At 37.1% G+C, this 16,131-nt stretch overlaps 2 protein-coding genes across 2 annotated transcripts in view; both read left to right on the top strand.

The window, feature by feature from the left end:
* LOC125821071 (tetraspanin-6) overlaps positions 1-16,131 on the top strand; it is a 1,176,838-nt gene that overhangs the window by 201,766 nt on the left and 958,941 nt on the right. The gene's annotated exons all lie outside the window — the stretch shown is intronic.
* The window catches only part of LOC125821068 (uncharacterized protein At5g03900, chloroplastic), a 34,165-nt gene that overhangs the window by 16,869 nt on the left and 1,165 nt on the right, over positions 1-16,131 (top strand). Inside the window, exons 9-12 of the mRNA XM_049500485.1 lie at positions 453-595; positions 678-764; positions 7,663-7,726; positions 9,600-9,743. Coding sequence (XP_049356442.1) covers positions 453-595; positions 678-764; positions 7,663-7,726; positions 9,600-9,743 — 438 coding nt within the window. The remainder of the gene's footprint in view (positions 1-452; positions 596-677; positions 765-7,662; positions 7,727-9,599; positions 9,744-16,131) is intronic.

The following is a 16,131-nucleotide window of genomic DNA, read 5'->3' as shown; positions in this document are numbered from 1 at the left end:
ATGTAAACTTCTGTCTCATTTGGGCTTCCTTTTTCTTTCTCAATATCTGTTGAAAGGTTGTTTCTGCATTCTAGTACAAAGAGCACAGATCACTGTGTAAATGAGTTTTTCTCCTCTTGAATAAATTTCAACTTTAAGGGCTCAGAAAATTTAGAAGTAATGGTTGATTTGAGCTGTTGTATATATTATTGGTGTCATTGACTTTTGTGTACAAGTGTGGTGCCAAAATTTAAATATCTTTATAGTGTCCTACGGGAGTTAACAGCATGGGGTGCTGTGGTAAAAGTGATATAAAGGGCAACTAAGGCAAACATAATAGTTTATAAGAGACTCTATGCATAAATACATGGTTGTTGAGGGGTTTTTGATGTCTCATTCTCTCGTTAGACGCCCAAAGATCTCTTTACAGAAAAATTCTCACATTCTTGTTCTATATAAATTGTTTGTTCCAGGGAAATATCCTGTACCGATTTCCATCACTTCAGCGTACAGCTGCTCCACAAAGGAGTGGAAGGAAGGAGTATGTAGGAAAAAGATGGACTGACTGGGTTGGACAGGTTGAAAGATTTCTTCAAGAGAAGAAGTGGCAATTTAGGTATCATTTGTCTTAACTGCTGGTAAATTTGGATTTCTTACTTGTGGATTTGAGTTCTCAACCATGAGTGTTTACAATGCAGTAAAACAAGCTCATCGGAAAGGGCATTGGTCATTGGATTGGGTGGGCTCAATTTGTTTGGAGTCATTGTTCTTGGTACCATGTTGAAGTAAGGATCTCCATGTGGTGCTTTAGACTTCTTAACTTTTGCTTCTATATATTTTCACGATCCGAAATTTCACAAGGATCTGTGACCAGCACCCGGCAACCCCTAACCGAGTGAACCATCCCTTTAAGCATTTCCATAAACATTCTAAGCATAAAAACTACAATTTAATGATAAGGAATTCTAAATATCATAGCCCAAAAGATGATCAAATCCAAAGTATGTAGCTGAATCCATAAGTCTAAACCCAACAACGGTCAAAGGAGAATCTCAGAATCAAGTGGGACGCAACCTGACAATACTGAGTAGAAGTAAATAAATTAAAACATCTAGTCACCACAGGACTGGAGTGGTTGACTCACCGCTGGATCACAAATGCTGATCTGCTGCACACTTGGTTCGATGGCACTCAGAACTATCACTGCATGGATGTAAGAAGTGAAAGAAGGATGAGTATGTAGAGTACTAAGTAAGTTTCATTGGTCTGCCGTTGAAAGGGTTGTGGTGGAACTTACCAAAATAATCAATATAATATGATAAGTAAACCACCATTATAAAAAAAATTGACATGTAAACAACCCTTAGCAAAAAATATGACAAGTAAACCACACAACACAATATTTATTAACATAAACTGAAAATCATAATATAGTCAATCTTGACAATAGAACAGACACGGTTAGGATAGTTGATAATATCTTTCAAAATATGCATATATATCAATATGGAACAAATGGAGGCGCAACCCGGTTACATCTCTCAAAAACCAAAACTGGCATAAGCAATGTGCATGAACATATATAGTATGCACATCAATCATTGAAGCATATAACATACCACACATAAGTAAAAGTAACCATGCTTTAGCAACCCGATAGTATAACTTGGTTCTCGTTTATATTTTTTTTAATAAGGTAACATACCCCAGTTCTTGTATATACATTTGTCACCTCGCATGTATGGAATCCCCAAATCCATCAAAAATACCAACAATTACACAATCTTATACTTTTTAAGGGGAAACCTCCTCTGTTAGGCCTTAACTTACCTCCATCCAAGCCAAGCTGTTGTTTTATGACCGTTTTTCCATGCGCAATCTCCTCCAAATGACTGATCTATTTAGAGGAATTATTAACAACATTAGACAATCCATTGGACTTAACTTCATAATTTGAATGCGGGGAAAAATCAAAACCCCCGAATTAAATACATTTCTTGTCAGCCATAAGTCGTAGAGTCCAATTAGGTAATTAGATTTTGAATTGGAGTCCATTAACTCCCTCAATTCCCTAATTTCTATTTTAGGAGCTTTAGTCTTAAATCCCTACTTTCCACCATTAAATACCATGTTTTAATGGTTTAACTTCATATAAAAGTGTTGAGAAGTGGTCAAAGCTGATATAATGGCAACTATTAAGAAGTTCCATTCTCTGGAGTTTTCTCTAAAGTGCTTCAATGCTACATATGTGGCTCTTATCCCTAAAAAGAATAAAGCCGAGGAGTTAAAGGGACTTCGGAAGTTATCTTTAAATTTATATCTAAGTTACTCACTAAAAAGCTAAAAAGAGTGATACACAAACTGGTAGATGCATACCAGATGACCCTTATAAAAGGTAGACAAAACACATATGCTTTCCTAATTGCTAATGAAAGTACAGATTCCAATATCAAGGAGAAGATTCCTAGAATAATGTGCAAACTTGACATTGAGAAGGTATATGACCATGTGGACTGGACTTTCTATCACGTATTCTTCCTAAACTGGATTTTGGAAAAGAAATGGTTGAGTTGGATCAGATTTTGTGTTAGCACCATCAAGTTCTCCATCTTAATCAATGGTTATCCTACAGGTATTTTCCCCTCTCAAAGGGGATTGAGATAGGGTGACCCGTTCTCACCTTTTCTTTTCTATTCATACTAACTAGGCTCCTAGGGAGTATTTGAACAATATGATCAAAATTGCTAATGGTAATGAATGAATTAGGGAGGTTGAATATAGCAAACAATCTTATACCAGGTTGGAGGTAACTCACCTTCCGTATGCAGACGATACACTAATATTTTGTGTTGCAAATGAAAAGCCTAGTCTAAGTATTTAATAGTTATTTTGATCCTATTTGAAGCTATCTTTGGGATACACATTAACCAAAGGAAGAGTTACATTTTTCTGGTTAATGAGGGGCAAACATGCAACAACTAACAAACACACTGGGAGGGAAGATTTGAACTATAATAATGGTTAGAAATTAGAATAGGAATAGGATTATATATATTGTCCTATGTGAAAAAGGATTGTAATGTAATGTATCCTAATAATATTTCTAGAGTCTCAAGAGAGGTTTTATAGAGAGACTTGGAGCAAAAAGATCCATTTGTGGCATACACTAAAGTGATTATGGACTTGTACGATGGTGTCAAGACCTGAGTGAGAACAATAGGAGGAGACTCCGAACATGTTTTTATTTGCCTTGTTGATGGATGAATTGAAAAGGCATATTCACGAGGAGGTGCCATGGTGTATGGCATTTGTAGAACATAGTATTGATTAACGAAACACATGGTAGGGATAACGATAGATGGGAGGTTTGGAGATAGACCCTAGAGTTCAAAGGCTTTAAGTTGAGCAAGACTAAGACAAAGCACATGGAGTGCAAGTTTAGTGATGCAACACATGAAATGGGTACAAAAGTGAGGATTGATTCACAAGTCATCCCCAAGAGAGGAAGCTTCAAGTATCTTGAGTTAATAATTCAAGGAAATGGGGAGATAGATGATGTGTTTTTACACTTCGTATTAGAGTGGGATGGATGAAATGAAAACTCGCATCATGTGTTAAGAAGGTCCCTCCAAGACATAAAGGTAAGTTTTATAGAGTAGTTGTTAGATTGTCTATATTATTGGGGTAGAGTGTTGGCCTGCCAAAAACTCACACATTCATATAATGAATGTAGCGAAAATGAGGATGCTAGATGGGTGTGTGGGCATTACTAGGAGAGAAAAATTAAGAATGATGGGGTAAACTAGGAGTGGCCTTAGAGGCGGACAAGATGCAGGAAACAAGGCTGAGATGGTTCGGGCATGTGAAAAGGAGGTGTACAGATGCCCCAATGATGAGGTGGGAGAGATTTGTAGTGATAGGTCTATGGAGAGGTAGATTGAGGAAGAATTGGGGAGAGGTAATTAGACATGACATAAACATATCCAACAAAAGACGGGGATTAGGATAACAAGTTAGTTGGTAGTTGAGTATTTTCTCCCCTTTGTAGGTGGGAGCATGTCCCTAAACGTCAACGAATTGTATTTGTAATAGCGAAGTACTTATATTGATTGAAATTGGAAAATGTAACTTGTGCGACTTGGCAAGTTGTCACGCATTACAAATATGATTGAAATTAAAACTTGAACAAGGTAAACCATACTTCCTAATAAGTCGATGAAGGACACGTTGGTGAGGATGCCCTAGCCGAATGTGCCAATCGGTAGAGGACGTTTTTGTTGAAAGAAAGGTGGAGGGAGACTATGAGGGACGACGCCTAGAGGTTCACTTGAGGGGAAATGAGTAGAGGTTGTCACTACTCTGACCCAAAACAAGGAAGTGTCGGGGATGCTTGATATTTTACATGATAATAAGAGGGATGAAATTCAAAAAATACGTTATAATCTTGTGCAAATATTTGAACATAGAGTAGACGTTTTCTAATAGAAGGAACTTGAATATTTTTGAGGAAAAGGGATTTTGAAGAGATAGATAGACTCAAATTAACAGTATGATGAATGTGGAGCCTTTGACAATCACAAACATGAACTTGGATCGCCGCATTAGTCTTTCACTTGTTGTAGGCTAGTGAGATCGAGAGTAATGTTATAATAGCCAAATGTCAGGAAACCCTTGCGGATAATAAGGGCTTGAGCATGATGGGACAAGTATGTTGTAGGTTGATGGTGTGATTGTACCTCTAGAAACACTTTGGGGCTAGATGATTAAAATGGTTGTGAATTTGATGTCTTTGGCATGAATCATTGGCAAACCACTATTGCCTTGTAGTTGAGCTTCCTCGATCGGAATTGGATCTCCCCCCCCCCCCCCCAATGATTTTTTCCTCTGCCATGACCATTGTTTCGACCACAATAATGATTATAATTTGTGGTACAATCTGGCTTGGAAGAGCGCTGAATGAATTTAACATCGTTGGACATAATATGTGAAGATGATGAGCCCGTGATGGACATAGATGGGAGGGTCTGGCCATGAATAAACTCATGATCTAAAAGAAGGCTATGTAGTTCACGGAACGCGACAGGTTTTGGCCGAGCTAATGAAGTTGTAGCGATATCTTTGAAGTCACTTCACAAGCCCTTTAATATGTAGTTATTCTGATAGGAAAATATGAAAGGACGAATGACAACAACTAGCTCATCACATATGAGTTTCGCTTTAATAAGATATTGAGTGATGTGTGGCCCGCGTGTCGGATTCTCCAAAAATACACTACTTTTGGAGAATCCGCACGCACCCGTTGACATTTTTGAAGAGTCTGAGCAACATAAGTGGCAGGTATCTTCTGCAATTAGTTGAGGTGTGCGAAAACTGGCTCGGACACATTGGTCATTAAAAAAAAGATATTGAGTGATATTCATATCTTGCTTCATATTTTGAAGTTGCATATGAAGATTGACAATTCTTGATTTGGAAGGCGAGGAGAGAGCAACCTTCAACACGTCCCAAACTTCTTTGGTTGTGGAAAGACCAATAACAATTAAAATTATTTCTTCAGAGAGTTATGAGATAAGGAGACTTAGAATAACTTGGTCCTACATAATCCATTGAGAATAGACTGGATTGGGATAACTTCTTTATCGTCATTTTATTTGCCCGAGATGGTGAGATGGACGGCATGAGTTACTTCCATCAACATATCCAAAATGGTTTTGGCCACGAGGGAATGACAAAATTTGTGTTTGCCAGAATAGGTAGGTAGAAGAATTAAGTGTGATTGAGATAAAGTGGTGTGCATGATTGAGGGGTGATGGAGGAGATGAGTTGCTGGAATTCATTCGTGATTGCTTGAAGGAGAGAGGTTGGGTACTGCCAGAACCAGAAGTATATTGTTTCTTGCTCACTGTTGAATTGATACATGAAGGGAACATATACACAATAGAGTAAACCAAGTCTAAGACTCCTACATACAACATGAGACTACAAATAAATAATAGATGGTGGTATGATAGGAGTTATATCTGGCAAGGACTCGAGCTGCTCGACTTGGATGTTAACTGTCTAATGTAAAGTGACATGCTTTACTTGGTTGGTAGTTAAATAAGTTGTTCTAACCGAGGATAATCTAAGGAAAAGAGGTATATCAATTTGTTCAAGGTGTTACATGTATAGACAAGAGGTAGAGACAATCAACCATCTATTATTATATTGCAAGTGACTAGTCAGCTGTGGGACTTGTTTATTAACCTCAAGGGTATTATAAGGGCAATGCCAGGTAGAACAACTAAACTTTTTTCATGTTGGAATGAAGGAGGTAAATTACTACCAACAAGCCAGATGGAGGATCGTCCTAGCAGCTATTTGGTGGACTGTTTGGAAGGAGAGAAACTCAGTATGCTTTGAAGATACAACTAGCAATATGCATAAGATCAAGATGAACTGCATTGTCCTCCTTTATTTTGTGTGTGTAAAACTGAATATATTGATAATCTTAATTCAATTTTACAGGTTTTAGATTCCTTGTAAGAAGAGCAAGGTCTGTAGTTTGGTTTTTGTTGTATACATCTTTTTGTTTCTAGCACAATCTGTGTGCTGAAGATTCATATACTCCCTCAATCCCAATATAAGTGTGCAGTCCTTTAAATCTTGTGGTCTTGAACTTCCAGGTAGAATGTTGAAATTGAAAAACTTAAACTAATTATTGAAAGAGACTCGTTTTGGGACAAACCAAAAGGAAAAGTAAGACATTTAAATTGGGATGGAGAGAGTCATATTTTGGAATATGTATTTTTTCCAAAAAAAATCTAGGTATATTTGGATTCATGTTAAAAATAATATTAGTTGTATTGGAAAATACACTGATACCTCAAATTGCAAAAACAACATACCCAGTATGATCCCACATGGTGGGGTCTAGGAAGGGTGGGGTGTATGCAAACCTTACTCCCTACTTTATGAGGTAGAGAGGCTGTTTCCAATAGATCCCGACTCAGAAAAAACGTAAAAACAAATTGTGGTGAAATTACTGTAGAAAAGAAAAGAGGAGTACTGTCATCCTCAAATTACAGTTGACACAAATTAACTATTTCACTGCTCCCAGTTTTTCTTCACTGTGCTGGTGACACTATGCAAGCTTTCGATCAACTTTCTCTCAACGTTGCCTACTGTCCCAGCCCATTGCTTCCTTTAATCTCAATTGTTCCTCCATATCATCAACATTAATGTAGACAATTACAACCAATCAAATCAGCTTGTATTCTTTTCTAAATTCCCCCTTTTCTGCTGCCACTACCACTACTTTACCAATGAAGTCTATGTCTTTTGATACATCATTTTTCCTGCATAGCCATAAGAGTAGCTATTGTATGAAGCCAAACAAATAAGGCATGATTTCTTATAATCCACACTTGAATAATCATAGCTCTTGTTTGGAATCTGCCATGTAAAACTAGTTTGTGGATCATCTTGTGGTTACCCGTTACCGGATGATGGGTTTGGACTTGACCCACTACCTTTCAATTTAGCTAGTTATCCAATTCTTTTCAGGCCCAAATTGTAATTTATCCCCCCCCCCCCCCCCCCTTATATATTTATGTAAGTAATGTTGCGGTCAATAATTATAATCATTACTTCGGGTCATTGCAATGTTTCTCTAACATCTACCGCTTGAATTGTATTTTGAAGGAACATGACAGTCAGTCCAAGTAGCTTCATCTCATTTGTGTCAGAGATATTTCCGTTACTTCAGGTATCAATTGTAGTATTGTCCGTGAGCTAAACTTTATTTTAGTGCATCTGGAGTTTAATTTTCTTTTGAAACAATGATGTTAGAATAGGAATAGGTATATACAATCCTACTTAGAATAGGAATAGGAATAGTATTAGGAACAAGATTAATAAATAGTATCCTAATTGGTAAAGAATTGTATTGTAGTGTCTATAAATAGGGTCTCTATGTAACAATGTAGCTACAACAATTCAATAATATTTTTCTCCTATATTTCTCACATGGTATTAGAGGCTCTACGATCTTGGTAGAGAATGAAAGAGCTTCCACTGTCGGCGGGCGACTCTGGCCAATGATTATGTTAGCGAAAGTTGGGTCATCGTGTATCTTTCAAGTGACTATTTTCTCATATCTAATTTGTGTAGCACCGTGCCATCATTCCGATGACTACTTTCTTATATCTAATTTGTGTAGCATTGTATCATCTTTTCGGTGACTACTTTTTCATATTTAATTTGTGTAGCACCGTGCCATCATTCATATCTTATTTGTCTAGCACCATGCATCCTTTCGGTGACGACTTTCTCATATCTGATTCGTTTAGCACCGTGCCATCTTTTCGGTGACTACTTTTTTCATATTTGATTTGCGTAGCATCATTTTTTCCGGTGACTACTTCCTTATTTGTGTAGGGTCATGCCATTATTTCGACCCTACCCGTATAATTTCTCTTTTTTAGTAGGGTGGTGTCGTTAATCAGACTCTACCTATATAATTTCTATTTACCAATAGGATCATGTCATCATTCCGACCCTACCATATAATTCTCTTTCTTAGTAGGATCGTGTCATCATTCCGACCCGACCCAACCCATATAATTTATTTCTCAAATTGTGACCATTTTTAGCCATCAAATCTAGTACTCTGACACATGAGCATGTTCCGATTTTGAGCACTTTTTGGCGACCATGCACTGGGAATAAGTCTATATGGAACAACCATCTAATTTGTTGCTCAGGGGAGTTGAGTAGCTTGTATGTTGAATCTAAAACGTTCTTCTCAAGCTTGATTTGGGAAGTTCAGCACAGTAATTTAAGAGTTTTGCATGACTCATAGTAGAGCTAGTTGCTTTGTGTTTTATCAACATTCTGCATCAAATCCAATATTTCATGAGAAGACTAAGCACATTGAGATTGACTGTCAATCTTGTCAAGTCGAGTGATCAACTTGCAAATATCTCACCAGCTCCTCATCGGTTCTCATATTAATTACATTTGTAACAAGCTAGGTGCATATGACTTGTATGCACCAGGTTGAGGAGGAGTGTTAGAATAGGAATAGATCTATACAATCCTACTTAGAATAGGAATAGGAATAGTAGTAGGAATAAGAATAATAAATAGTATCCTACTTGGTAAAGGATTGTATTGTAGTGTCTATAAATAGGGTCTCTATGTAACAATGTAGATACAACAATTCAATAATATTTTCTCCTATATTTCTCACAACTTTGTTTGATGATTTTACTTTCTCTTCAAGGTCATTTAGTGCATCTGGAACTTATTTTCTTTTGAAATAATGATGTACGAACCGACTTGATAACTGGAAAACATAATCTTGAAATATTGTCTGATTGTATTTACTAAAACTTTGCCATGGTTGAGCCTGAATTTCTTTATCTTTGTATTAGTGAATTTTGGCCTGCAGTTAGAGTAAATTATAGCAAATTCCAGTGCTAGTTGATTACCAATTAATTATTTTGGGAACTCCATGTCTTGAGTGATTCTAATATTATACAGCAGTTATGGAATTCAGATGTATTCCCCTTGTTATTTGGAAGTAAATAGTGTTTCGAACTGCTCATTCATTAACTACTGTATGATGTTACTTGCAGATTTATGCTGGCTCATTTTTCACCATTCCCTTGATCCGATGGTTTCTTGTTCAAAAGAGAAATGGTGAAATTGAAAGAAGAAATCGATCCAGGGAACAATATGCACAAGCACTTGAACGACCCGATGTCTCACTGCGGACGAAGGTATCAAATTTTTGCTGCTTTCTTTACTACTCCCTCCGTTCCAATTTATGTGGTAGTATTTCCTTTCTATTTCGTTCGAAAAGGAATGGTATATTTCTAAATTGGAAATTCTATCAACTTAAACTTCTCATTTTATTCTTAATGACAACCTTTTATAACCACACAAAAGTAATGTGGCATGTTTAACCACATTTTAGTTGTGTATTTTGGTTACTTAAACTTGTCTTTGGTTATCTTGTTGTAGGCTGTAAAAAGTAGTTTTATGTAGTTAATAATAGGTCATGGACTACACCAAAGGGTGTGGCCTAGTGGTCAATTAAGTGGTCGAGAACCCTACGGTCTCTGGTTCAAATCTCAACGGAGACAAAACACTAGGTGATTCTTCCCATCTGTCCTAGCCTTGGTGGACAGAGTTACCTGGTTGCCTATTACTGGTGGGAGGTGGCAGGTATTCCGTGGAATTAGTCGAGGTGCGCGAAAGCTTGCCTGGACACCACGACCATCAAAAATAAAAAAATATTAGACCATGGACTTGGATTTACCAAATGATAAGAATGTCTGTGCGATTCAATCATTATATACACACACACACACACACTAGTTCTCGAACACGTATATCTCATACTAATTAGTATTAATATTTTAAAATGATATAAATAATACTGAAGTATGTACATGATGAAAACTGTAGGAGAATGCAAGTGCGAATTGATGAATGAATAACCTATTGGACTGATATGTACTTATTTTCAAACTATGAATGTGAGAATATCCTTTATTTTATTTTTTTTGAGAATTGGTAAGTAGAGCGACCTTTTATATTGGCAAGAAGGGACCACGTATTGTGGGGGACGTCGCGACCCTAGTGCAATCTTCTACCATGCTAAACAGTCCGGTATTTAAGTTTCTGTAAGTTTATATCTGGTCTCTTTGGACTTCATCTACACTTGGTGTTTTTCTGTTGAAATAGTAACTATATATTATAAAGAGTAAGGCTCAAAAATTGTGGGATACATTTTAATACATCAATAAACCAAAACATCCCTGTTTATGTATGCCATACATGTATGAACTATTTCGGAAATTGAGGTGAGATTACACGGGATTGTGGTGTGTAAATGCAAATAATTATGATATCTAGGCTTGTTATTCCGAGAGCATGCAATAATAGATTAAGATGTCACACAAAGATTCAAAATCAGATAGTTGAAATGGGGGAGTGCTATCGAGGTGTTATGTGATAGGAAGATGTCTTGCCAAAGTGAAAGATAAGTTCGACAAAACAATTATAAGACCAACAATGTTTTATGGGAGTGAATATTAGGCCGCTCAAGTCCAACACATCCACAAGATGAGTGTCGCACAAATGTGGAAGCTAAGATGGATGTGTGGTCATACATGACTAGACAAAATTAGAAATGACCACATTTGTGATAAGGTCAAGTAGCACATATCAAGGATAAAATAATTGAAGTCAACTTGAGATGGTGGTCATGCCATGTGTCAACCGCCAAACGCATCAGTTCTATATGTAAAATCATGGTGAGTGAAGGCGTTAAAAGGAGACAAGGTAGACCTAGAGCCATTTGGAAGGAAGTTGTCTCGAAGGACCTAAAACCAGAGGCGTATCAAGGATTTGGAGGGTAGGGGTGCCACACAACACTGCTATTTATAAAGTCCAAATAAGGTAAAGATATGATTGTTTGCGCTTTGGTTCGGATTATTTGTCTTTTTCTTTATATAGACAAATCGATCAAACGAAAAAATTGAAATAATTATGACAACTTAGTGCCAAGAAAAAGCTTTTAACAATATTAGTAATATCATAAATATGTCATTGATTTTTAATTGCACTCGACAAGTTTTCATTTTTTTTGATAAGATAAGTGGTATTAATAACAGCATCAGGAAAATGCATAATTTACAAGATATGGCATTTGAGCTTACAAAAAAATCTCTAGCTAACTATACAAACTATCTAAGCCAGAGCTAATGAGTTAGTAAAATCCTGAAGTTGTTCTGCATTAACAGCAGGATACAAGTTGGTCCAACTAAACAAATTTTCAGTGCACTTAGTCTTCAAAATGCCTAAAGCAGTTGACTCTCCATCAAAACATCTCTTGTTCCTCTCTAACCAAATACACCAAAAAATACAAGCAGGTATCATAATCCAGATCTTCTTGATGGCTTTGTCAACTTTCCATAGACTCCAACTCTCATATGCATCCTTAACAGTGAGGGGTGTGGTCCAATTGATGCCAGAGAGACAAAAAAACATGCTACATAATTCTGAGGCCACCTCACAATGAAGAAGAAGGTGTCTGGGGGTTTCAGCCTCTTTTTTGCACATATAGCATCTGTTTGGGAATTGGATTTTTCTTTTCTTTATGTTGTCTTGGGTGAGACATGCCTCATATAGAGCTATCCAGGTAAAAAAAACTACCTTAGGTGGTAGCTTGGTCCTCCAAATGAGTTTCCAGGGCCAGTTAGCTATCACGGGTTTTCTAGAGCACAACTGTTGATACCCTTCCTTGACTGTATAAACTCCTTTCTGGTGTCTTTCTGGTGTCCCCATTTGAGCTTATCAGCTGCCTGGAGATTAATGTGACAATGTTGTAGTCTAGCAAAAAGGTCTACCAGATCATTCACTTCCCAATCGTGCATATTTCTTCTGAATCTTATATCCCAATTGATCCCTTCTCTATTAGCAGCAATAATAGAATTGGGATCTTGAGCAATTCTAAACAGATCTGGGAAATCCTCCTGAAGAGTGGTATTTCCAAGCCATTTGTCTGTCCAAAATTTTAGGAGTACACCATTGCCCAATTCAAAGTAAGCATTCTGATCAAATGTATCCCACAACATCCTAATACTCTTCCACAATCCCACTCCGTAAGGAAGTGTAGTAATATTTGAGCACCATTGATTCAGCCTTCCATGCTTAGCTATGATGACCTCTTTCCAGAGCCCTGCGTCTTCCAAGTTGTATCTCCAAAGCCACTTCATCATCATACTTTTGTTGTGGGCTGCAAGGTTCTTAATGCCAAGACCTCCTTGGTATTTTGGTTGTGTGACCTTCTCCCATTTGATGAGATGAAATTTGTGTTTCTCCCTGTTGCCTTTCCAGAGGAAGTCCCTTCTTATCTTGTCAATCTGTTCTTTAACCTCACTTGGCATTGGGAGCAAGGCCATGTAATAAGTAGGTAAACTGTCTAGAACACTATTGATAAGTGTTACTCTACCACCAAAGGAGAGGTATTGCATTTGCCATGTTGCCAACCTCTTCTCAAACTTTCCAATAACCCCTGTCCAAATTTCAGTGGATTTATGCTGAGCACCCAAAGGAAGACCCAAATAAGTGGAAGGAAATGAGCCAATGTTGCAGCCCATGATATCAGCCATCTCCTCCAGATTTAAAACTTCATTAACTGGGTAGATAGTGCTCTTTTGCATATTCATGTGTAAACCTGAAATAGCTTCAAAAATAAACAAAGTTAGATTAAGCTGCATCACTTGTGATCTTTCAGCACCACAGAAAATCAATGTATCATCTGCATAGAGCAGAAGCGATACATTAGCTTGAGATGTCGGATCTCTTCCTATCTTAAATGGCTCAATCCAATGCAAAGAACTTGCTTTCTGAATCATTTTGCTGAGGCCTTCCATTGCCAAGATGAATAAGAATGGTGAAATAGGATCACCCTGTCTAATCCCTCTTTGGGGAGGGAAGAAACCCACAGGTGATCTATTCACCAAGATAGAATACTTGACTGTTGTGATACCGAATTTCATCCATCTTATCCATCTTTCGCCAAACCCCATTTGCCTCAGGATAGTAAGGAAGTATGACCAGCTTACTTTGTCAAAAGCTTTCTCAATGTCTAGCTTCACTAGCAACCTTGGTTCTCCACTCTCGACAAGTTTTCATATTCTAAAAACACTTAATGATGGCATAACTATTTGTATTATTTAAATACTTCACACTTTATGTAACAAATTAAATATAAAGTGGTTGAGAACCCTAAGGTCTCAGGTTCAAAACTCAGCGGGGACAAAAAATACTAGGTGATTCTTCACATTTGTCTTTGCCTTGGTGCACAGAGTTACCGGTACTTCTTGTTGGTGAGAGGTGACAAGTATCTCATGGAATAAGTCGAGGTGCGCAAAAGCTAACTCAAACACCATAGTCATCAAAAAAAAAAAGTAACAAACTAAATATAAAGAGGCCGAAGATCTTCACATACATAATTTCAATAACTTAGACGAAGTAATATTAAGAAGTCCCAATGGTTTGGGCTTGGGACTTCCATGTTGGAGTCTCAAGTTCGAAACCCCTTACCAGCGAAAGCAAGGGATTTGCCTTCTGGGTCGAGCTCGTCGCATCGGGCTTGCCTAGTGCGAGTTACCTCTCCTATGTGATTTGTAAGCTATTGCATAGGAGCGGGGGTTTTACCTTGTGCGCACCCCAAGGGTATCGACTGCGGGTTTACCTTGTCATCAAAAAAAAAAAAAAAGTCTCAAACCTTGACATAATAATAAATCTAAAGAGGCCGAAGAAATCAAATGTAATCAGAGCCTTGCTTTGTAATTTGAAGTTCTTGATCTCTAGCCCCCCATTTTTCTTGCTGTGTCCCTGATTTCCACTTGACTAGATGGTAGCCTTTTCTCTCCTTATTCTCTTGCCAAAGAAAATTCCTCCTGATACTATCAAACCTATTGATGATCCCTTTTGAATAGTCACAGGGTAGTAGACCATAGAATACTCTTGTAAATATGGTTTAGTGCAACCTATGCATTGTTTTGGTTCATAATAGATACATAAACAATTACTAGGGATGGCAATGGGGCGGAGCAGGTGCAGAGCGATTTTTAGCTTATGCGGGGCGAGGCGGGTGCTAACAAATAATTGTAAATTTCAAGCGGGGCGGGGCGGGGCAGTTGTGGGTTGAAACAAATGGCTGAAATTTCAACATTAATTTCGCTCGCTGGCATCACAATCTGTGCTAGAAGACCCATTTGAACTCCAATTTTTTAACCACTTTTGAATTTAATTTAACCAATTTAGATTTATTATTAATCAACATTCAACAATAATAATTAAAAAATTAAATAAAGAGTGGATTAAAAATAAGTTTATTTAATGTTTTAAATAACCATTAAAAAAATTACTAAAGGCAACATGATAAGAGGTTTGGGCATCTGTCGAGGATATTCATCTTCTGTCATTTAAGATTTTATTTTCTTAACACTACAATCCCTGTAGTATTAGTCATATATTAACTTCTTCTTCTTCTTTTTTTTTTTTAAAATATTAACTTGAATTTTCTTTAAAATTCATTTATTTTTAATTTATTATTCTGCACAATATTTTTAAAGTATTACAGGAAAGGAAAATAATACCATATGTAAATAACAAAGTAGAAAAAAGAAAACAAATACTTATGCGGGGCGGGGCGAGGTGGATTTATGCCGGGCGGGGCGGAGCGGGTTGAAATCAAAGAAAAATGTCATGCCGGGCGGGTTGAAATTTTTGCGGGTTAAGATACCCTTCCCCATTGCCATCCCCAACAGTTACCAAGGTCAACAATAATTAAGTTTAATTTTTTTTTACAACTAACGTATTTGATTAGCGTGAGCTAAATACAATATATTGATACATTTGAAGATCATTGTCCCATGGCTTGATGGATAAAGTGCTCGACTTCTAATCAAGTAATTGTGGGTTCGAATCATTCGGGCATGAATTTTTTTTCAAAAGAAATGAAGAATGCAGCATAAAAATTCTACAAGAGTGTCATACTAGAATCGAGCTCACATCCTTGAGACATAGATTAACCGCTTGCAACTGGAACCTCACGCTACTTTGTGACTATGGGTGGCACAAAAAACATTTGAGAATATTGCTATACATATACAAAATTTCGACTGAGGCTTCCGGATGCCATGGCACCCTGACCCATGTTTGTAGATCCGCCCCTGCCTACAACCTCTTGTGATCCTTTAAGACCTAAAAAAAGTTAGCCTACAAATAAAAAAAAAAGAGATCCATTTAGATTCTACTTATTACTCCCTCCGTCTCATTTTATGTGACACTCTTTTCTTTTTAGTTTGTCCCAAAGAGAATGTCACCTTATTATAAATTTATAATTAGAAACAATTTAACTTAAAAATTCTCATTGTACCCTTGATGAAATGATTTATAGTCACACAAATATCTAAAGATTGTTTTAGACCACAAGTTTCAAAGGTTCTCCTTTCTTTCTTAAACACCATGCCAATGCCAAGTTAAACTGTGTCTCATAAAATGGGACGGAGGGAGTAGTTGTTTTAGTCATGTCATCATTTTTACTTACGTTCTATGCCTTTCTAGCAGCTGTTTAGCCTTTCA

This window comes from Solanum verrucosum, unplaced genomic scaffold (assembly GCF_900185275.1).
Source record: "Solanum verrucosum unplaced genomic scaffold, falcon-dt-bn FXZP01000050.1, whole genome shotgun sequence".
Taxonomy (NCBI): domain Eukaryota; kingdom Viridiplantae; phylum Streptophyta; class Magnoliopsida; order Solanales; family Solanaceae; genus Solanum; species Solanum verrucosum.
Note: the sequence above shows the minus strand (reverse complement) of the source record. Positions and strands in the feature narration are given on the sequence as shown.